At 60.0% G+C, this 22,135-nt stretch overlaps 2 protein-coding genes across 2 annotated transcripts; one reads left to right on the top strand and one right to left on the bottom strand.

The window, feature by feature from the left end:
* Window positions 1–387: 387 nt before the first annotated feature.
* On the bottom strand, window positions 388–14,029 carry NYAP1 (neuronal tyrosine phosphorylated phosphoinositide-3-kinase adaptor 1). The gene is made up of 7 exons (XM_047089569.1): window positions 13,863–14,029; window positions 6,965–7,116; window positions 5,049–5,404; window positions 3,060–4,577; window positions 1,918–2,136; window positions 1,596–1,705; window positions 388–1,018 (listed from the first exon to the last, which is right to left on the bottom strand). The coding sequence occupies exons 2-7, from the start codon at window positions 7,030–7,032 to the stop codon at window positions 761–763; spliced, it is 2,529 nt and encodes an 842-aa protein (XP_046945525.1). The 5' UTR covers window positions 7,033–7,116; window positions 13,863–14,029; the 3' UTR covers window positions 388–760.
* TSC22D4 (TSC22 domain family member 4) lies at window positions 11,581–22,060 on the top strand. Its single transcript, XM_047089603.1, has 5 exons — window positions 11,581–12,065; window positions 12,477–13,510; window positions 15,613–15,779; window positions 20,936–20,984; window positions 21,379–22,060. Exons 2-5 carry the CDS (start codon window positions 12,749–12,751, stop codon window positions 21,586–21,588), a joined length of 1,188 nt encoding a protein of 395 aa, XP_046945559.1. The 5' UTR covers window positions 11,581–12,065; window positions 12,477–12,748; the 3' UTR covers window positions 21,589–22,060.
* The last annotated feature ends 75 nt before the right edge of the window (window positions 22,061–22,135 follow it).

Below are 22,135 nucleotides of genomic sequence, written 5' to 3'. Positions count from 1 at the left end.
TCCCCATCATCCCGCCCATCCCTGGTGCTAGACCCTCACCCCAGAGCTAAATAAGATGCCTGTTTCACAGCAGGCCACACTCACTACCAAATTCTGGCCATTGGTAAGTACTGTAATGAGTCTGCGGCCCTCAGCTCACCGGAGCCCCTCCCTCCCTTCTCTCACTGGGCTCCCCTCTCCAGACTGATCCCCAGCTTGGGGGTGGGCGCGGATGGTGGGGCCTTCAGGCATTGGGGAGAGCGCCAACTTGGTTCCCTTTAATTGCCCACCATTGTCTGCTCCCTGCCCAGGAGTAGGTCAGAAGGGCCCAGAATTGCCCTCCCAACTAAAATAAATAATGAAATAAATACCCCCTCCCCACTCCCGGCTCTTATAAAAGAGCCCCTCTACCTCACACTCTAGCCCCGTCCTTCACTTGACCCGCCCTCCTTCCTCCCTTCCCTTCCCTCCTTCCCCACGCTGACTTCTGGCTTGGCCTTTGCCCTCTCAGGAGGAGGAGTCTACCTCGCCCAGCTGGGAGAGCAGCGGAGGCCCTCACTTCCAACCTCAAACAAACCCTCCTCCCCCACATCTCAGGGGGCGCGGCTGGCGCCCCAAGCCCGGTGGGCCTGGCGCACTCCCAGTCTCCGGGGGTTAGGGTGGAAGGCAGGGGTTCTCCCTGGCTTTCTCTCACCTGGTCCTTCAAGTGTCCCTCTTTCAAGGCAAGTCTCTGGCACCCCCGCCCCGCTCCCCAGTCCGGTGCCCCGGCCTCCCGGCCTCCTCAGATGGCAGTGTCCCAGAGGACCGTGTGCTGCCGGCGGCAGGGTGGGGTGCCGGACTTGCGGGGCTCGGGCCCCCGCCGCCAGCTGGGGAGGATGGGCATGCTCTCCTGCTTGCAGAGGCCTCGGTCGGGGCGGTGGCGGGCCTTGATCTCCTTGCACACGCAGCGCTTGCGCTCTATCACCTCCAGCAGCTTGCCATCGCGCTCACGGGCAGGCTGAGGCGGTAGGGGCAGCGGCAGCGGCAGCGCGGGGTGGGTCTGTGCCCCTTCCTCCCGCCGCCGGCCCGCGACGAGGGGAGAAAGGAAGAAGGGGGGGGGTCAAGGACCTCGGAGTGACCAGGTCCTGTCCCCCACTGCAAAGACCGATGCCTTTCCCCAGAAACAAGTTCTTGTCATGCCCCCCAAGGCCTCTGTCCTCTCCCCTCTAGCTGGGGGTGGGGAGTGGGTGACAGGAACCCAGCCCTTGCACCCTTGGCCTCACAGGGTACCGGCCAGGCTGGGCCTGTCTCACCCTGAGGAATGGGCACCTTTAACAAACTGCAGAATGCATTTTTTGAGTTGGTCCCGCCCCATCCCACCCCAAAGAGACACCTTTTCCTAAATGCACAGAGGCACACAGCAGGCTAGTGGTGGCCCTGCCTGGAGGTCCATCTGATTAATACAGGCTCTTCCCAGGATCACTGCCTCCCCCCCTGCCCCAACTCTCCTCTGAACCCCTATTAGACTGTGCCAGCCCCAGGCTGACCTCCTACTTTTCTTTCCATACCCAGGCTTTCTTCTCTACCCGCTCCTTCACAAATAAAAGAAAACCCAACTCCGTCCTCCTCCTCCTCACCTGGCTTGGGGCATCCCTAGGCTGGCTGCAGGGCCGGGGTGTGTGGAGCGCGGCCTGCCGGACTCCAGAGGTGGAGGCGGAGCGCCCCAGGCGGTAGCCTCCCGTGAAGTCTGAGGTGGAAAATGAGAAGTGAGGAGGGGTCGGGGCCTCCAGGTTCCCTTCCCGAAGTTCCCAGAGGGCAGCCCCTTCCAGGCTGCCCAGGACTCAGCAGAGGAGGAAAGGGAATTGACATGTGGTGGTAAAATGGAGGGCCCGGGACACGGACCCAGAGAGATTTCCCCCATCCAGCCCCATCTGTGTCCGGGTGTGGGAAGGGTGTCACCTCCATTGCGGTGGCAGGCAGGAAACGTCTGGCAGGGTATGGGCAGCGCCGTGCGGCTCCCTCCTCGGTCCCCTCCGTGGTGGATCCTGGCCAGCAGGCCCTCTGCCCCCTGACTCCTCACCGGGATCCCTGATGCCATAGGGCCCCTGTCCTCACGCTCCACCTTGCCTGGGCCCTCGGCACTGCCGTTCCAGGCCCGGGCACCATCCTCGATCTCTGCTGGGATGACAAGGGGAGCTCAGTGCCTACACATGAGAAGGGTCTTGCTGTCCCCCCAGCAACACACACCATGGCATGCAGGGACCAGAAGTAACTGCCCCTTTGGAAGTCACAGCTGGGAAGGCAGGGACCCTACCTCACACTGCTCAAACACACACACACACACACACACACACACACACACACACACACAGGACCCCATTACTGCCACTTTCCTTTCCACCCACTGGTACCATCCCTGGGCTGAGAATCAGATATTTGCTCTTGTCAAACCCTTTTCTGTGGTCAAAGGGGACTCCCCTGCCCCAGCTTTAGCCCCAGAGCCCCTCCTGGCCTGATAGGGCCAGAATGACCACCATCTGAAACAGAGACAGGAGGACAGGAGCCCTGGTCTTCCCCAGGAGGGGGAGATCCCAAATCCTGAGCCAGGAAGTGGGAAGGGGGAGGTTGTTGGGGGAAGGGCTGCAAGTGAACTAAGCTCAGCTCCAAGAGGAGGCCTGGCAGAGCATTGCGTTGCCAGGCAACGGTAGGGGCCTCCCTCTCCTCTCCCTCCTGTCTGGATGGGTTGCCATGGCAACAGCTGGGAGGCAGCTGTGTTTAGCCCTTCGTGTGCGCACACTCACAAACACACACCCCTGCAGCCTAGCAAAGGGAAGGGCAGGGAGTAGAGCAGGACCGGGCAGGAGGCTACTCTTGGGGCCAGATTCCAGCCCCTTCCCATTGCAGATCTTCCTTGCCCCTCCAGTGAACATGTGGGGACCCCCTCCCCTCAGTCTCTTGCATGCCCTTATTCTCTGGTCTCCTTTAAAACTTCCCACTTCAGGACAATGGGTTGTGGCTTCCAAATAACCCTTCCAACACTTCCCTGAAATCATCACGGGCATCCCCAGTCCCCCACCCCCAAATTCCTACCCCTCACTCACTGTCCAGCTCTTTTGCCTTCCTCCCTCCATACAGGACCTTCCTCTGTAGAGCCCAGCCTGCCCCAAATGTCGTGGCGCCCATCTCCTCTTCTTCCTCCTCTGGTGTCCCTGCACTGGCGATGACATGGGCGCAGGAGATGCTGGCAAAGGCACCCCCATCGGTCCCTTGCTCCTGAAGCTGGATCTTGACCATGGGGGATGGGGCCCCCATTCCACAGCCCTTATTCAGCACCCCCCCAGCCTTGAGGCTCTCATAGGCAGGGGGTCTCTTGAGCCCAGCTGCTGCAGCTGGGTAGGTCCAGAGGGGAGTCAGGGGGCCTGCGGTTGGGTCCGGAAGGCTGTGCGGGGAGGCCAGGCAGCCACGATGGTGGAGGACCCCAGCTGCTGCGCCCATGGCCCCGCTGTGGGGGCTGGACTTCCCAGGCACTGGGGGCCTCGAGCTGGTGCACAGCATCCCATGGAGGACTGAGATCTCCTTCTCCGTCTTTGGCTCCCCAGCACCCAGGGGCGGACCAGCTGGCAGGACGGAGTGCGTGGTCACCTTGACCGCCGAGTACACCATGGTGTAAGACACAGCCTTGTCCTTGGGGGGGCCAGGGAGCAAGGCGGCTGGGGCAGGAGGGGCTGCCGGCGCCCCTGCCGCCTTGGGGCAGATCATGCTGTGGGAGTTGGGGAGCTCCCGCTCCCCCCGGGGCTGGCCAGAGCCCTGGGGTGGCAACGGTGTTGAGTGGCTCCGGGCCCGGCCTGAGGGTCCCAGCAGCAGCAGGTTGGCAGCAGGAGGCGGAGGCGGCGGGGGAGGCGTCTCCCGCTCCCGGGCAGGCACTTGGGGAGCTGGGGTGGAGCCCGCTGGCTCCTTCGAGTGGCAGAGGACCGGTAGCCTTGAGACCCCATCGCCAGGGGTTCGGGAAGCAGGCTTGGCTTGGGGGAAGGCCAGGAGCGGAGGACGGTGTTGGAGGAGGTTGGGGAAGGGTGGGGGGATTTCACAAGGAGTGGTCTTGGTAGGTGTCCCATCCCTCCGGCTTGGGAGGGCTGAAGCTGGCCGGCGGTGGGTGTGGGGCTGCAGGGCCTGAGGCTGGTGTGGCGAGGAGGTTGCGGTCAATGGAGGGGCCCCATTGGCCCGGCCTTCCCCTGCCTCCTCGGGCAGTGGGTACTTCATCTCCTCGTATATAGCCTCGCTCTCCTCCGAGTCCGAGTCGGCACCAGCTGGAGGGGTCGGGCCTCTGCCCCCAAGAGGGGGCCCAGTCAGGCCCCCTCCACTTCGCCCTCCTCCCCTGAAGACATCCCCCACCATCTCAATGTACACGGGCTCCTCTTCCTGGGCACCCACCTCAGGGTCCCCAGCTACGCAGGACCCCCTACTGAGGCGCTGAAGGGGCAGATTCCCCCCTCGAGGAGAGGGAGCTGGGGGGCAGGACTCATCAAAGGAGACAGAGAGCTGAGTGTTGGGGCTTCGCCTGGGCTTCTGCGGAGGAACCTTCCGGCTGGACTCTCGGCCCTCTGGGGTTGGCTTCTGTGAGCCTGGGCAGAATGGGAAAGAGAAAAATAAACTGGGCTCTTAGTGGGGGAAGGAGATGGGCAGACCCCCTCTCATCTCTTACCCCATCTGCAAGGACATATCTGCCTCTTTATTTCCCCCACGTTCCTCAACTTAAAGCACATAGGTTCCTTTGCTACCAGCCAGCGCTATCATCCTTCCAATGAACTCCCTGGAATCTGCAGCTCCCACCCTAAATTCTGTTCCACCTTCACGTGTCCCTTCCAGGCCACCCCCTCCCCAGGAATGGGCTTTTCAGGGAGCTTCCCCTACCCTTGAATGGTTCATCTCAGGCCCTTCCAAAAAGAAACAACCCTCCCCCCACTCCCTCTGAGAATGGAACCTTCCATTTCCTTGGTTCTTCCCTGAATGGACCCTCCCCTGTAGGCCTCTCTTGGCCTGGAATGGATCCCCCCAGCTCCCCCAGCTCCCGGGAAGGGTTGGGGGTATCTCACCTGCTTTCTTGCCTGGGGGCATGTCTGCCCCCGACCCTGCCATGCTGAGCTTGGTGCTAGGATGTCTCCGGGGCTTGGCAGGGGGTCTTCGGGCACTGCTGTCCTCTGTGAGACCCCCACCTCCCCCCCCAGGCCCAGCCCCAACACTGTCCATGCTGCCCACTGAATGGCAAGAGAGTGAGCGTGGGGCCATGGCGCTGCGGCAGGGGTGGGGGGTGTGCTCCTGGGAGGCTGGCATTGTCATGAAGCCCATCCTGAGGGAGCGGCGCAGCGAGGCGATGTCCCGCACGCGGACCCCAGGCCCTGGGCCGGCCCCGGGCCCTGTGGAGCCTGCAGGGGCCACCTCCTTACTGGAGCTGGAGAGAGAAAGATGGAACAAAGGTTGGGCCTCAGGCCTGGGCCTCCCCCTCCTCTACCCTAAGAGGGGTGTGCAACCCTGTGGCCTCCAAGGAGGAGGAGGAGGAGGAGGAGGAGGAGGAGCCTCGAGGAGAAGGAAGAGGAGGAAGGGGCCTGGGGTGGGGATGGAAGGCTGCCCGAAGGTCCAGGGCACTAAACTAGAAACGTCAGGCAGAATCCCTAGGCTTTAAAAAAGACAAGGAGATTGGGGAAGAGAGGTGAGCAGGGATGAGAGAAGGGATGAGTATGTGTGCAGAGGAGTATCGCTGGAGCTGTGTGATCCCAGCCTGGGCACATCTGGCACACAGCACTCGTGTGGACGGCTTCATGCACAGGTAGAGAGATGCACACGCAGGCAGCACAGCCCTGTCTGGCACATACACCTGCCATCACGGCCCTGCTCCTCCCAGGCTCACGCTGGCCCACACCTGGTCTCTGGCCTCCCGTCACGTCCAGCTACCACGGCCTGTGCTCCCACACCACACCGCGCCTCCATTCCCAGATGAGGGCCGTACAGCCGCATCGGCCTCCTCCTGCTGATCCTTTTCCTCCCTTCCCCTCTCTCTTCCTCTCCCTCGGTGCTGTCCTTTCTGTCAACCTCCCAGGCTCACCCCCATTCCCTTTCACTGTCCCTGAGCTTCTGTGTGAGTGAAGGGAGGGGCGGCTGGCAGGGAAAAGGGGAGAGCCACTGTGGGGTGGGCTCTCATTAAGGCCCTGTCTACTAACCCTTCATTAGGGAGAGATCACTGTAGTCATAGCTCTGATTAATCTAATTAACAAAAAGAATTAAACTCCACAGTTTCAAGGAGGGAGAAGGGAGCAGGGAGGTGGCTCTGACTCAGGCTCCAAGAGGCTGTGCAGTCAATGGGAATGAAGAGAGAGGGGAGCGAGAGCGGAGAGGCCAGGATCCAGGTCCCTGGGAGGGCAAGGAGAGAGGGCAAGCAGGGAGAGGTCCCCAGCCCTGGCTCTTCTGCAGGACCCAGCCTTCACGTCTCCCACCACACACACACACACACACACACACACACACACACACAAAACCCTGTCGCTTGGCCCCCTCATCTCCCCCAGCAGAGGAGGCTGGGAGGGGGGCAAATGGATCTTCTCTGGTGCCCCTCAAATGACTCAGTCCCTGGACCATGAGGGTAGCAGGGTCTGCCCCTACCAAGGTCAGGTGACAGGGGTGCCTGGAGCCAGCCCCACATTGACAGAAAGGAGACTACAGGCCAGAGGTGAGTCAGGAAGGGGTGACTCGGGCCTCCAGGGGTGGGGAAGAGCCAACAGGGTGCTCCTGAGCCAGAAGCCCCCCATGAGGCCAGGACAAGGGCTGGAGCCAGGAGCCAGGAGCAGGGTGGGGACAGGGTGTATGCAATGCCAGCAATTCTGTACTGAGCATAGACTCTAAGATCAGACTCATGACGAGGCTGTTGGAGCCAGGAAGGGCAGAGGGATGTGGTCCAGCCACCGGGGAAGCAGAGGTGTGGGACAGCCCAGAGGGCAATCTGGGACCGCAGCCTTACCTCCTCTTGGCCTCCTCCTCCTTGTGCTGCCTCCACTCCAGCTTGGTTTTTCGGTAGAGGAGGTTCATGTCGTGGGGCAGGAGGTGGGGGCTGGGGGGCCCTGCTCAGCGCCACCAGGCCCGGGGGGCGGCCCTCCCTGGGTCCCGGATCCACTTGGTGGAGATGAGAAGGAAAAAAAGGAAGATGTGGGGTGGGTGGGGGCCAGGAATGAATGAGAGAGAGAGAGAGAGAGAGAGAGAGAGAGAGAGAGAGAGGGAGAGAGAGAAGCGGAGATGTGACTTGGGTCCTCAGAGAGTGGAAAACAGATGGAAGCACAGAAAACCCAACACTGCCTCTAGGACCCGTAGACAGACAGACATAGGAGGACATGTGTACACAGAGTCACACACCCTGACAAAGATGTCCAGAGCCACAAACACACATTCTGGAGAGATCAGCTCGACACAGATTCCCATCCTGTAAATACATCCTGATCTACCACACAGACAGGCCCCACAAATGCACAGCAACCCCACAGCCACACAAACACACATTCAGACACACAAACCACCAGGCCACAGAACCCATATCTACAAACAGAGGACCAGACACATAGATCGGCATGGGTAAACACAACCTAGCATCAGGCAGACACATACAGACATAAACACCCCCGACACACCCACAGCACACAGAGACCTCCAGACACACACAGATCGGCTACACAGAACTGGACATACCTACAGACAAGGAGTTATACTGGGGCCTATTTGCGTACATCGCACCCCACAGGGGAAGGGGGGACAGTCTGAATCCCCACCCCGTCTTGGGCCCCGAGGCAGGGGGTGTCATGAGGGCAGGGTGGGGATGCTGGGGAAGGGGTGGGAGCACTCCAAGTTGGGTATCTACAATACTACCCAAACATCTATTTCCATTCCCTGCGGGCAGGTCCCCCTTCCGGTCCTCTTCCTGGGCCCGGGCCTCGGTCCACCCCTATTCCTGCAACCCTGGCCCCTCGGTGACCGTCTCCACCTCTCTCCATGATGGCCCAAATCACCTTCTTCCTCCTCCAGGATCTGGGAGGCTCCCGGCTTCCCTCTTCCAGTCCCTGCCCTCAATCCCACCCGCGGGGTCTCTAGTCTGGCCCCACAGCTACCTTCTGAGCTGCGGCCTCCATACCTGCTTTGGTTTCCCTCCCCCCAAACACACTCTCCTTTTCACCGTCGGCCTCACCTCTCCTCCTAGGCGCCCCTCCTCACTGCCGTCCTCTCCCTTCCCTGTTTGTTCCAAACCTGGCGGCTTCATTCCCCTCTCCATCCAAGGGCCCCAGGTTCCCGGGCACCCCTCCCCTTCCCCTTGTCCTGCTACCCTGGGTTTCTCCGTCTCTCGCCCCGCCAATCCTCACTACTCCCCGTCCCCCCATCAAACCTCCCCGCACCAAGGATCCCCAATTTCCACATCACCGTACCTGGCCTGCCGGGCGCCGGCCCCCCCATGCCGGGCTCCGCCCGGAGCAGGAGGAGGGAGGAGGAGAGACAGAGAGAGACCGGGGGGAGCCGAGCTGGGCCCTGCCGCAGAGACAGCCCCGCCTCCGGGTCCGCCCCCAGACCCGCCCCCGGCCCCAAACCCACCCTTCCACACCCTCCAAGGACGGAGTGGGAGCGGCCGCGCCGCGCTGCGCAGCCAGGCTGGGGTGGGAGGCACGGGGGACGCCGAGCCCGCGGAGCCTGCGGGGGGGGGGGGGAGGGGGGAACTCGGAGAAAGGGCGCGGGGCGCGGGGGACCTGGCGCCGGCCCGCCCCCGCTTTGAGGCGTCCGCTCTTCGTCGCCCCTCTGCCCCTGCACGGCTGGGCGGTGTTTGGTTCGGTGTCCAAAGCCCCGGCGGAGCAAAGTGGGGCGCAGCGCGTAGCGGCGCCCCCCGGTGGCAGCCCGGGTCCTGCACCCCCGCGCGTACCCCGTGCGCGCTCGGCGCTTCCCGGGTGCGCACCCCGCGTGGGGCCGGGGCGAGGCTGCGGCTGCGGGGCCCTGAGTGCAGTGGGGTGACGAGGCCGGCAGGGGGTGCCGCTTTCCAGGCCGAGGGGCTCGGAGAGTAGCGAGCCCGACCCTCCGAGTCTCTGCCCAGCAGGGGGCGGGCTCCCTTGGCTGCACCCCATCTTCCTGCCGCCCCCACCCCAGGTGCGGGGAGGGCACCGGAGCTGACTCGCCTATCCCTGAAGACTCCCGGGCGCCCGGACCTCGTTTCACCGCCTGAGCTCAAAGGCTTACTCCAGTCCGCCCCCGGAGCCCAAATCATCCTTCCCCAGTAACTTTTGACTCGGCAGCGGCGCCCGCCAGGTCCTGGGTGCCCCAGGGGTCGACCTTTGACTGGGACCACCGTAGCAACGGTCCGGGTGCGGACGAGGCGGCCGTTCAGGGTCGCGAGCTCGCGCCCACTTCCTCAGTCCCCCATCATATTTCTCTTCAGCTCGGAGAAATCCTCCCTCGGAAATCCCTTTGCCACACATTAGCTGCAAGAAGACCTGGGTTCTACCCCTAAGTGGCTGAAAAAGGGACCCCCGAAAGATATCCACCCCTAATTTCCGGAACCTGTGCACGTTACCTTATATGGCAGATCTTTGCAGATGTGCTGTGTGGCTTTCGGCAAATCACACAACCTCTCTGAAAGATGCCTCATCTCATATTTACCTCCATAAAGTTGTTGGGGCAGCAAAAGAATTAATACAAGGAGATTTGTAAGTCGTAAAATACATTAAAGGGGTATTATTGTCCCCCCCCAAAAAGGTAACCCATTAAAATACATAACAGCCCTTTCACATTTACACCTTAGTGTGAACGAATTTTTATGTATTCATGCAATAAACACTTGGCGCCGGGACCAGCAATGTCCCAGGGCCTGTAGACGCGGAGGAGTCCAAGTTGAGGCTGAGTGTCTGAGTTGGTAGGACCGGGAGCGTCCAAAGATAAATTTCGAATAGTTTGTAGCGAGTCAGCGCTGAAGGAAGGAGGATCTGGGGGCGGAGCAGCAGGGCGGTGTTCTGAATATTGCCAAAGGGGAGAGAGTTGAGGAGTGGGGGGTTTGTGTGGGCGGCTGCTTCCTGGACCTCAGGACTTGGGAGGACCTGGGACCTGGCTGTGGTAGCTATTGTTACCATGGAGGGATAGAGGCAGAGTGCAGATGCATTTTAATAAAGAAATACAGAATAAATATATAAACGTGGAGGCAGGAGGCATTATTTTTTTCCCCTAACCCTGAAGAGTGGTTAAAATTTTCCATGAGCTAAAGCTGAAGAAGAAGGGGATGTGTCAGCCAGTCCTGGTCTCCATGCCATCAAATACTAGCTCCGAGGCCTATGGCAGATAACCGAATGCCTAGGAGCCCCAGTTACCTCGGCAGAAACACTGGAGCTAAACCCTGCAGCTTAGCCTCATGTTTTGAAAATCCATGAGATGACTATGTAAAGCCGACCAATACGAGGAATTTTTAATGTGCTCAAGAATAGTTCTATTTGACCAAAATGAATCAGAATCCATTTCCTAATGAGCCCAAGAGTGAAGGCAGTTGTGGCCTTTAGACACTGCTTTTGCTCAGATGGTTGATTGAGGGTGCCAAAAAAGAGAAAATGGCGGTTGGGGGCTTATTTTTTCACTCCTAGCACTCAGTAAACCCTTCAAGCCTGTGTGAGGATTCTCCATGGCGAAGGAGGGAGGGGATGGGAGAGGTGGGGTGCTTTAGGCCCCCTGGGTTTGTCTTCAGGTGCATCTGTGTGGGTGGCTGTGTGTGCATACACACACATGTACATGTGACCACGGTTGGAGAGAAAGTGCAAGTCCAAGTGGGCACCTTTCTGAGCACATCTTTGTTTCTCCATGTGAGGGCCAGACAAGGGCATACCTGGGTGTCCAGAATGTCCCAGCTGCACCACTGACAGCCTTTCTGAACCTACGGTCTCAATATCCACATCCAAAAAGAGGAATACTGCGGTGCCTGGGGTTTGGTTCAAATACTCCAGCACAATGCAACAAAAGATATTGGGAGTATAGATGAACCAAGGTTGGTTGCGAGTTGATCATTGTGGAAATTGCATGATGGGTACCTGGGACTTTATCACATTCTCTCTACTTGGGGGCATGTTTGCAGATTGTCATAATAATCCACTTTTTAAAATAAGGACAGAGAAGGGTAACGGGACCTTCCTCATACCGTTACTGTAGAAACCAGTAAAGATACACTAACAGCTGCAGCAGCACCCAAACACTGACTGGGTGCTCATGGGGTGGCACCCAGTAGAGTCCCGGGTAAATTCCTTCCCACTCTTCTGTGGATCGGTAGGCCAATGGCAGCAAGTGCCTACAAGTAAGGGAATCCCTGGCCTACCCGCAAGCTCCTCCCCTTTCTCTCCGCCCTCCGCAGCCCCTCCCTCCGAGGAAGCGCTGGGCTACGGCCCAGCAGGTGTGGGGTTAAGCCGGTTCTGGGGGCCCCGGGAGCAGCAGCCGCCGCCGCCGCCGCCGCAGCAGCAGCAACTCCACCAGCAGCGGTGCTGGCAGGCCTGGCCCCGGGCCAGCTGGCCAGGAGCCCCAGGAGGCAGTGAGGGCGGAGGAAGGGGAGGAAGAGGGGAAGGAGGAGGAGGAGGAGGAGAGGAGCAGTCAGCAGGCCCGAGGAGGCAGGACTTCCTGGTGTGGGGGTTGTCAACAGCCCAGAAAGAGAAAGGCAGAGAGACAGAACCGAGAGGAGCCGAGAAGCGAAGAGAGACCCAGCCGTGCCACGCGGAGGAGTTTTGGGAGACCCACTCGCCCCAACCACCCAGGCGGCTCCACCTGGAGGATCGGGGGCGGGGGGCGGGGGGGCAGAGCCGCCTCTTCCCGCACCGGTCTGGAGACCCTTGGGGCTTCAGAGGCCGCGCCTGGGTTCCACCAAGGAGGCGGGGGATCCTTCTTTTCCGGAGAGCAAACTTTTTACTGAGATGCCTTGTGGGGCAAAGTGCGGTCCCCGAAGAGAACTGGACAGCCTCTGATTCCCGCCTGCGCCCCCCGCGCTGCTGGGGCCAAGAGGCCCCAGGGGAAGGACAACCCGACATCTTAGGCGGCCGGGACCCCCGGCCCAGCTCGGTGGCCGAGGCCGAGAGGTATGGCTCTGGGCTGGGCGGGGCGCTGGGGCAGCGGGGCAGGGCCTGCCCCAGGGATGGGGGAGCTGGGGTGCGGGAGCCCGGACACCCGGCAGAGGCCTCTCAGCGGCGGGGCCAGGCTGAAAAACTGCTTCACCCCTGCTCAACCAAGGCCCTGGAGCCCCCCGCCCTCGGGTAACTGGGTCTTGCGAGTTTGAATCCCAGGGAAGAAATGCCCAACTTTGGGTCTGGGCTGCCTCTTCCTACTCTGTGGGACGGCTGGGATCTCCTGGTCTCTTTCGTCTCTGTCTCTTTGTCTCTGGGTCTCTGGCGGTTTCCCCTTCCTCCCCCATTCTGCTCCCCAGAGAGGAAGCCCCAGAGGTGGCCTGCCCACTGCTTTCTCACAGTCTCTCTCTCTCTCTCTTTTTCCAGTTTGCAAACTCAGCTCTGGAGTTGGGCAGCGCCAGCGGCAGGAAAAACCTGCCCCTGCCCCCACCTCCTGCCGCCTCCCCTGCCCTGTGCTCCCTTCACCAACCCAGCACCCCCAGTTCCTGCAGGGCCCTCCGGCCATGTCGGACCCAGATGTCCCCAGGGGCCCTGATGCCCCCGCCATGTGGCCCCCCTGTTCCAGGGGTGCCTGAGCCCCTTCGAGGAGCCCCAGCTGCACCCCCGCCCACCTTGGCCGAGTCCTAGCCCCAGGGACCATGAGTGGGGGCAAGAAGAAGAGTAGTTTCCAAATCACCAGCGTCACCACGGACTATGAGGGCCCAGGGAGCCCAGGGGGTTCTGAGCCCCCTGCCTTGCCCACCCCCACTGGGCCCCCACCCCGCCTGCCTAATGGGGAGCCCAACCCCGAGCAGGGGGGCAAGAGCACCCCCCGGAATGGCTCCCCACCGCCTGGGGCCCCTGCCTCCCGTTTCCGGGTGGTAAAGCTGCCCCACGGCCTGGGAGAGCCTTACCGCCGAGGCCGTTGGACGTGTGTGGATGTTTACGAGAGAGACCTGGAGCCCCCAGGCTTTGGCCGGCTCCTGGAGGGAATTCGAGGGGCCTCAGGAGGCACTGGGGGCAGATCTCTGGATTCCAGGTTGGAGCTGGCCAGCTTGGGCCTGGGTGCCCCAACTCCACAGCCAGGCCTGTCTCAGGGCCCCACCTCCTGGCTCCGTCCGCCCCCCACCTCCCCTGGACCTCAGGCCCGCTCCTTAACCGGGGGGCTGGGCCAGCTGGCAATGCCTGGCAAGGCCAAGGTGGAGACACCCCCACTGTCAGCCTCCCCACCCCAGCAGCGCCCCCCAGAGCCCCGGACTGGGGATAGCGCGGGCCCATCCCGGGCTGCCACGCCCCTGCCATCCCTGAGGGTGGAAGCAGAGGCTGGGGGCTCAGCAACAGGGACCCCTCCCCTGTCCCGGTCAAAGGATGGAGCCCTGCGGCTGAGGATGGAGTTGGTCGCTCCAGAGGAGATGGGGCAGGTAAGAGCTGGGTTCTGGGGTGGGGGAGACACCTGAGGGGTGGTGCTTGCCCATCTCAGCCTGGGTCCCCAGCCTGGGCCTTCCTGCCTCCACCTCCATGCCACCCTCTCCCCACCTGTCTGTCCCATCAGGTAGCCTCTCTTTTCTCTTCCTGCCCTTTCCCTGGGAAGCCCATCCTTCTCCCCACACAGCCTTTCTTTTCTTTCTCAGGCTCCTTCTTCCCCTACATTCTGCACCTTCTTTCTTTCTCTTTAGCCTTTAATTTGTTACCTTTGGCCCAGGTCTCCGTTTCCTAATAGCCCAGTCCTGTCTCTCCATCACAGAGATGTGGCCTCCTCACTTTGGCCCTTACCTTCTGTCTTGGTTTCACCCCTTCTGGCTTCAGGCATTGAGGGTGGAGGTCCTAGGTGGGGCTGGGTGCTTGGGCCTCTGGGAGCTGCCGAGGTTGGCAGGGAGGGGTAGAAAGTGGTCGTCCCACTGTCTCCCTGGCTGACTTGTGTGTCTTGGGACCCTGCATCTAGGCCTCTCCACGACTGATAACTGGGGGTGGCCACTGGGGAATGGGAGAAAAGCAGGAAGCAGCCCAGAGAGAGTTAAATCCTTTGCTCTTTCTGCTTCCTGTCTCCAAAAGAGGAACAAGTCTGGGCTGGGGGGCAGGATGCTTGGGTCCCTGGGGTGGGGGTGGGCAGCCAGGGGTGTGGGGGATGGATGTGTCTGTCCTGAAGGAGAAAATAACACCTTGGACTGCAGAAGAAAAGGCAGGGAGTGTGAGAATGAGAACTTTTCCCCCTTCCTGGCCTTGGGCACAAACCACAGTATAAAAATAACCTGGGACTGGATGTCTGGGCCCTGTCAGGACCGGTCAGGACCGGCTCCCCCACCCCCTCCTGGCCTCAAGCTCACATCTCTCATGCTGCGCCCCCTACTTTTCTTGAGTCAGTTCTTACTCCAGGGGAGAAGATGCTGTTTCCTTTACTGGTCCCTGTCCCCATGCTGTTACAAAGCAAGTCCCCTTTGCCCCAGTCCCTCTGTCATTAAGCCCTGGCCAAGCTTCCCTTGGACCTGCAGACCCTGCCCGTCTGTCCTTAGTGCCCCCAGACCCCTCTCCTCAACCCACATCCTGTGTGCACGTGCCCCGAAGTCTGGCTCCCCTCTCTCAGGAGAGAGGCTGGGAGGAGGGCGGGGGGACACAACCTGGGCCCCCTTCCTCTGCTGTGTCCTTCTAACCACTCTGGACTCTCTGTTCTTGGCTTTTCCGAGAAGCAGGGGCCTCCTGGGGCCTCACAGAGGCGTCTTGTTCCTGTGGCCCCCGCCCTTTTGCAGCCACCCCCAGCGCCTGTTGGGCTGTGTGGGTCCATGCCCAGGCTCCACCTCCCCCCCCATCTCCGCAACCTAACCGCTCCCCCCACCCCCAGGGCCCAGTGCAGGAGCAGAACCTCACCTGAATCTGAGAAGTTTGAGAGTAGAGACTAGAAAAGATGGGGGGGGGGGGGAGGACCAGTTTCTGAGGATTCATTCATTCTACAAATAGTTATTGAACAAACTATAAGCTCTACCCTCTAGAGCTTACCTTTTAGTAGCAGGGAGGCAAAAATACTTTAATTTCAGATACTATTAGGTGCTATAAAAAAACAAACAAACAAAAAAACACACATAGAACAGTTCAGTGGAATTCACTAGACCAGTGATGGGGAACTGCCTCTCTGAGGAAGTGACATTTGAGTTGCTTTAGTAAGTCAGATGACAGAAGGCCCAGACACTCTCCGACTAGCCTCTGATTGGGGGGTCCTGGTTCAGCTGGTGGAAGGGTACTGGAGTGCCTGCCAGACCCCCTCTCTAGTACTCTAGTACCCCATGAGCCACTTTTTGGAAGCTGCTCACACCCAGTCTTAGGGATGCACACTGTTTCCCTTGCCTCTGATACCTGCCTAATGCCTCCACCAGACCTGGGCGCGAGAGAAGGGCTTTGGGTCAGGACTCCTGGGTCCTCGGAAGAGAACGGATGTATGTGGGGAGAGATGAGGAAGACTACTAGGCACGCTGTAAGGTGGCCGGTTCTTTTCTTGCGCTTGATGTGATGATTCCTACCTCTCTGCCTCCAGGTGCCCCCACTCGACTCTCGCCCCGGCTCCCCAGCCCTTTACTTGTTCCCCGATGCCAGTCTGGTTCACAAGTCTCCAGACCCCTTTGGAGCAGCAGCAGCCCAGAGCCTCAGCCTGGCCCGCTCCATGCTGGCCATCAGTGGCCACCTGGACAGCGATGATGATAGGTAGGTGGGCTCTGGATCTCCACCCAGCACCTGGGCCAACTGCATGAAACTGCCTGGTAGGTGTCCTTCCCCCAAGTTGAACTTGGAGAGGACCTCTTCAACAGTGAAACCTGGCCTGGGCACAACCACTGGGCAAAGTTGATTTGGGACCCACTCCCTCTCTGTGGAGAGAGCTGGGTGGGACTCCCTGGCTTAGGATTGTCAAATCATAGACTTTTTTTTAGAGTTTGAAGGGAGTCATTGTTGTCAAATTCCAGAGCTCTTGCAGATTTAGCGATCATTTGGCCAACCCTAAGAATTTACTGGCAAGTGCGCTGGAGAGGCAAATAGGGAGTGGGTCTCCTCCGGGTTCCCACCTCCTTCTCCCTACTGAGGAGAATGGAACGCCAGCCTTTGGAGGTAACATCCTTAGACACTGTGTACACTACTTTAGGATCCTAGGACTTCTAGTGCCAAGAAAGCACGTCCCTGAGGTTCTGCTCTCTGTGCTCGGAACACCAGGAGGGCTGAGTCCTCCCTGCAGCCACCAAGCCAGAATCTGGAGAGGATGGCTGTGGGGCACAGGGGAGGCACAGGAGAGCAGGATCTGCAGGAGTTTGCCCTTCAGGGGAGAATGTGCGTTCAGTTTGGCGGCACGGTGGGCAGAACTTCCTGTTTCGAGGGCCAGGTTTCAACATAGGAATGTCAGCAAGCTGAAAAGGGAGGAACGAAATTGCGAGTCAGATAGGCACGCAGCTCCCTTCTGGCTGGGGACTGATAGAAAGGCTGGGGAGTCACCACTTTTATTTTGGAGGGAGGAGTGGGACTTCCTGTTTGAGGCTCTGGGGGGAGGGACTTCCTGTTTGGAAGGAAATAAGGGGTGGGGCTTAGCCTTGAGTTTTATGGGTGATGGGGAGACCTATTCTAGAAGGGAGTCTCTCCTGCCTGCTTGTGTCTTTCATGGCGCCACCCCACCCCGAATCAGGGACTAAGTCTCACCAAAGAAAAGGGCTTGTGGCCTTGGGGAGAGGCGGGAGGCAGAGAGGAAAGAGAAGGGGTGGCCAGGAGCCAGTGGGATGGAGGGCAAGGGGCCTGGTGGTGGCTCCTCCAGAGTGAGGGACACAGTGGGGCAGGGCATTGCTGCTTCTGGGCTCCCCCGCTCTCAGGAATGTATGAGGTGAGGTGTGAGGTTGGCCAGGGCCGGGGAGTCACCTGCCCCCATGGCTGCTATTCTCAGAGCTTCCCACCCTTATTCCCTCCCACTGGGAGGTTCCCTGGCATGAGGGCTCCCTGTCCCTCCCCACCCATGTTGATTTCAGAACCAACCTCCTACTTCTCCTTCTTAGAGGGCTCTGCCTCCAGGAGCCTCCTCAGCTCTATTCTTTTGGCTTGTTCCCTCCCTCCCTCCCTCCCTCTGTCCCACTCCCTCCCCACACCCCAGTCTGACCGGTCAGGCACCCAGGCTTCACTTTATCCTGCTCCACTCCAAGCCTCTGGGGCTCTGGCCCAGCCCAGCCCCTCTCCTGCCCCACCCTGCTGGGCCAGTAGGATTGGGTTGGGCCATTCCCCTTGGCCCCTGGGGTGAGCCATGTGGCCCCCACCTCACCTCTCTGGTGTGCCCAGAGCTGGCAGGAGAACAGGGTCTGAGTGGCATGGAACCTCCCTTTCAAAGAGAAAGTGGGCTGGGGAGTTGAGTGCCTGGATCTCAGATGGGGAATGGGGGGTGCCTGCCAATCTCAGAATCTGGGGATGGGAGAACAGAGCGTGCCTGGTGAATTCAGACTGCTCATGTACTGCTGGGTGGCAAGAACCATGTGTCCACAACAGGGCCTGGCAGTTGGAAGGTACTTGAATAAGTGGATAGATGGATAAATAGTTGGGTGGATGAGGGAATGTGTGGGTAGATGGCCAGCATGGGGATTCCAGGCATTATAGGGAATGAATCCCAGGGACTTGGGAAAGAAAAAGTACATTTATTTATCTAGTGCCTCCGTTGGGTCAGGTGCTACCTCTCACCTCACTAAAGCAACCCCATGATCCCCACTTTCCAGATGAAGAAACTGAGACTCAGAGAAGAAAGGTTTTAGAAACCTGCTCAAGGTCACCGAGCTAGTAAGTGACAGGACTGCATTCGGAGCCTGGGTCTGACCCCAAAGCCACATTCTCCACTCTCCTACTGGGATGCCTATGTCCCAAGAGAAGAGGAGGAGGCAGCCCTCTCTAGGATGCCCTTTCTCTCCAGGACAGAGGCAGGGACAGCTCTCCCAAGCTGGGCAAGGAGCCAACCCCCCTGCCCCCCCCCCCCACACTCTGGCCTGGCCCCACCCCAAAGGCACCACAGATCCGGGAGGGAGTATAGAGAGGGCAGCCGGATGCCACTTCGTTGGCCTCAGGCCCATCCCCTGCGGGCTCCTCCGAACATAGCTAGGGAGTAGAGCTGGCCCTTGTCCCCAGAATCAGAACCTTTCCACCTCTTCCAGGTGTCCCGCTTCTTCATCTGGTCCTCATTTTGAGGATGTTTCATTTGACCTTCAAAAAGGAAGACCAGCCTCTAGGGCTGTCCTTGCCCCAAGACCCAAGGGTCCCACAGAGCCAGAGTCCCCAGTTGTGCATACCATGCATGCACAACCCCAGGGGGCGCCACTCACATTTGAAATCACTGTCGTCAAAACTTGGAAGTCATGTGAGTTTTCTGAAAGATGGCACTAAGTGTCTTGAAAAGGGGGGCATTTTGTTCTAATTCACACAGTCGCCTTTTGGGTTTGTGGTGGGGGCTGATCCCACCCAGCTAACTTCAAGCTTCCTGGTCCTGGCCCTGCCCAGGGATTCCGGCACAGTGCCTGCAGCTTGCTTGCTCTGGGCGCTCTCAAGGGGAGCGTTTGGGTTGCCGGCCAGAGTCCTGGTCCCTTGAAGTATTAACGTTAGAATGTGACAGTGGAAAGTGCTGTCAAAAATTCTCCGGCACTTAGACAAACAGGAGATAGTCATCTATCAGCCAACAAATGTTTATTGTTGTATTATTCCTTTATTTCTGGCAAGAACAAACAACTTACTTGGCATCTTTACCTGAGTGTCCGCCAAGCAAGGCCAGTGTTCCTATTCCTGTGAATCTTCCCCTCTTTGGTCTCTGTGTGTCTTGTGTGTACTGGGGAGGGGGGCAGGGGGCGGTGACCTGTGGTGGCCCAGGCTCCACCCAGGTGTCTCAGATTGAAATAGCTTGAAAATTGCCCTGGCTCTCCAGCTGGCTGGCTCACCCTCCACTCTTAAACTTGTCCTGTCCCCCCAACCCCAGGAGTCCCTGGTGTCCTTCGCCCATCCCACCCTGTCCTGCTCTCTCAGGCCCTGTCACCCCCTTGGTTACTCCACCTGTCAGCGCCTTCTGCACCCAGAGCTTGGACAGGAAATGGAAAATTCCCAGCTCCCTTGTGCTCCCTTCCTGGCTGCAGGGCCTCATCCAAGGGTCACCTTGAATTGAGTGCTAATTCCCCCCACAGGGAAGCGAGTTGGAACCGACCATCAGGAGAAAGGGCTTGCAACCGGAGCACAGGAGTGCAGGATGCCGCATGTTGAGATCACCCACTCTGAGGGGGGCAAAGCTGAGGGCTGGAGGACAGGATCATGGGTGATCCTGCAGCACAAGGGGGGGCGGGCCTGGGTGTAGAGGTGGCCCCAGGGCTGAGGTGGCTGAGGGAGAGGTTGGTCAGGTGCGGGTCATGAGCTAGGGCATGAAGCAGGAGGCTGAGACCCAAGTGGTGACAAGAGGGAGACTTGGGGGATAGGGCGAGGCCGAAAGACTTGTGCAGACTCTTGGCCTCCCTTGGCCTCAGAGGGGCAAGACTTGCTTGAGGGATCCTGAGGCCGGCCCTGGAACCGTTCGGCCAGGCCTGAGTCGACCTCTGGTGGCCGCTTAACAAACTGCAGCCAGGCCTGCTCTCCCCTATCATTGGCTCCCAAGGGCCTTCAAAACCCTTGCTCCAATTCTCCATGTCCCATCTCCAGCCTCACTTTCCCACCTCCCCTCAAGTCTTTGTTCCCTCCAAGACCCCAGACCCGAGACCCCGGTTCCAGATCCATAGGCTGTGCTTGTTTATCAGGGCTCTGTTTTCATTGCTTTGGTAACCTTTCCATTCTTCTCCCTCAGAGACCTTCTGGCCAGGCCCCAGGGTCACCCATGATGTGGGCTTTGTGTCTGGGGCAGGGGGTGCTTACAAGTCCAAGGAAGATGACAAGTTAATCCGAAACACCACACCACCCACCCCCATCCCAGCAGAGTGGAGCTGAGGGCTTGAGGGAGACCAGTGTTAGTTCAGAGGGGATGGGATGGGTGGAGAAGTGGGGACGTCTCCCTAGGCCAGGCTGTCCCTCACCCTTCACACCCCTCTCTGACCCAAGCCTCAGGCCCCAGAGTCCCTCCCCCGACCCAGCCCACCAGCTGACTTCCCTCAGCCTGCCCCCTTCCCTCTGCTCTGGGATTGGTGCCAGGGTGAGAAGGGGACATTGGCACTGACCGTGTCTGGGAATTCCCGCCCACCATGGAGGTTGGTGGGAGGGGGTCCCCGTGTCCCTGAGGAGCCAATAGCAGCCAGGCTTTGCCCTGGGGGGCGGTGTATATCTTTCAGACCAGCACCCCCTAGGCACTGTCTCCTTTCCGCCTGCCTGGCACCAGCCAGACCCCGCTCTGCCCCGGGGGGCTCTGAGCCCCCCAGGCAGTCCATCTGATACAGCCCTCTCCCTCTGGGGGTTGCCTAAAGCCCTTTCCCTTGGGAATGGCCCAGCCAGGCATCTCTGTCAAGTCCCTGGTGTCATCGTATGAGACCCGAGTGGTGGGGATGGCTCCAGGGCCTCCCCGGAAAAGGGGCTGTGTCTCCTCTCCTTGCTCTCCTCGGGGAGCATCCCCCATCCGAGGGGCATCTGCACCCCCGCCTCACCGGGGCCTGGGGGGGCCTGGACAGCGGCCCTCACCCCGCCGGGGGATGGACAAAACCCTCCTCTCCCTGATTCTCTACTGTCACAGGTACAGACAGGGGTGTGGGTGGGAGGCTGCAGTGAATGGGGCTTGTGGAGGAGGCCAGAGCCTGCTCTGAGAAGGACCCAGAGGGCAGCTGGCTGCGGTGTCCAGACACCTGGTTTGGCACCTGCTCTTCCCCCTCACCTCTCATCTCCCTGTGTCTCCCCAGCGGCTCCGGAAGCCTGGTTGGCATTGACAACAAGATCGAACAAGCCATGGTAAGAGAAGCCATCTTGGTCCCAGGTGGTCCCAGCTCATGTCCTGCTGCCCCTCCTCTGCTGTCCTCATTAGGGAATACTAACTCCCAGCTCCTCATCTGACTCCCAGCTGGGTTCCCTTGGGTTCTTCACCCCCTCCTGTCTCCACCTGAACTCCTGATTTCCCTTGGTCTCTGACCCAGCCCCCATCTCTGTCTTTAAGCCCTAACTTTGTCTCTGTCCCCTCTTTCCGCTCCGTGCCCCCCGCCTTCCCCACCGCTTCCCTGCTTTGCTGCTTCTCCTGTGGTCCTTCATCATTTGGGAGCAGGGGCATCTCTCACACCCAGACCCTGGAGGCACTGGGCAGTTGGGGTGGCCTGGGACCCCTGACCCTTTGCCTGTCCCGGGCCCCCAGGACTTGGTGAAGTCCCACCTCATGTTTGCGGTCCGGGAGGAGGTGGAGGTGCTGAAGGAGCAGATCCGAGACCTGGCCGAGCGGAATGCCGCGCTGGAGCAGGAGAATGGACTGCTGCGTGCCCTGGCCAGCCCCGAGCAGCTGGCCCAGCTGCCTTCCTCGGGGGTCCCGCGGCTTGGGCCCCCTGCGCCCAATGGGCCCTCCGTCTGAGCCTCCCTTCCCTCACAATGTGCCTTTGGGGGCTCCCACAGCTGCCAGGCCTTGTGCCAGCTGCCTGCCCCCTCTTCCTATGCAGCTTTAATGCCTCCTGATCCCTGGGGATGGGAGTTGAAGGCTCAGAATTGGCCTGTCCCCGCCCCCCACAACTCTTCCTCAATCTCCCCCTAGTGCCCAGGGACTGAGCTGCGGCATCTCCAGGCCTTGAAGGAGGAGGGAGGGCTTCAGGATGGGGTGTTAGATGGAGCCCTCCTCCCTCCCGAGGTGTCAGTGTTCTGGGACCCCTGGCAGTAGATGGCTGGGGGCGTTGGAGTCTCCCTGGCAGACACCCCATCCCCACCTCATTCCCTCAAAGTACCCCCTCTCCTCTGCCCAGGGGAGGGAATATGGACAGTCTGCGAGTTCTGGGATTCAGGTTGTTATTAAAATAATAATTATAATTAAAAAAAATCCGAAGAAACTTGAATCTGGAGGTTGGCATCTCGTTGCTTGTGTCCAGATGGGGCCTGCAGTGGCATTTCCACTCGTGGGGGAAAGACTG

The sequence above is a fragment of the Lynx rufus genome, unplaced genomic scaffold, assembly GCF_022079265.1.
Source record: "Lynx rufus isolate CCGP_SWC_20201006 ecotype Redwood Valley unplaced genomic scaffold, mLynRuf1.p SCAF_27, whole genome shotgun sequence".
Lineage (NCBI taxonomy): Eukaryota > Metazoa > Chordata > Mammalia > Carnivora > Felidae > Lynx > Lynx rufus.
The sequence above is the reverse complement of the archived record's forward strand: the minus strand, read 5'-3'. Positions and strand labels throughout refer to the sequence as shown.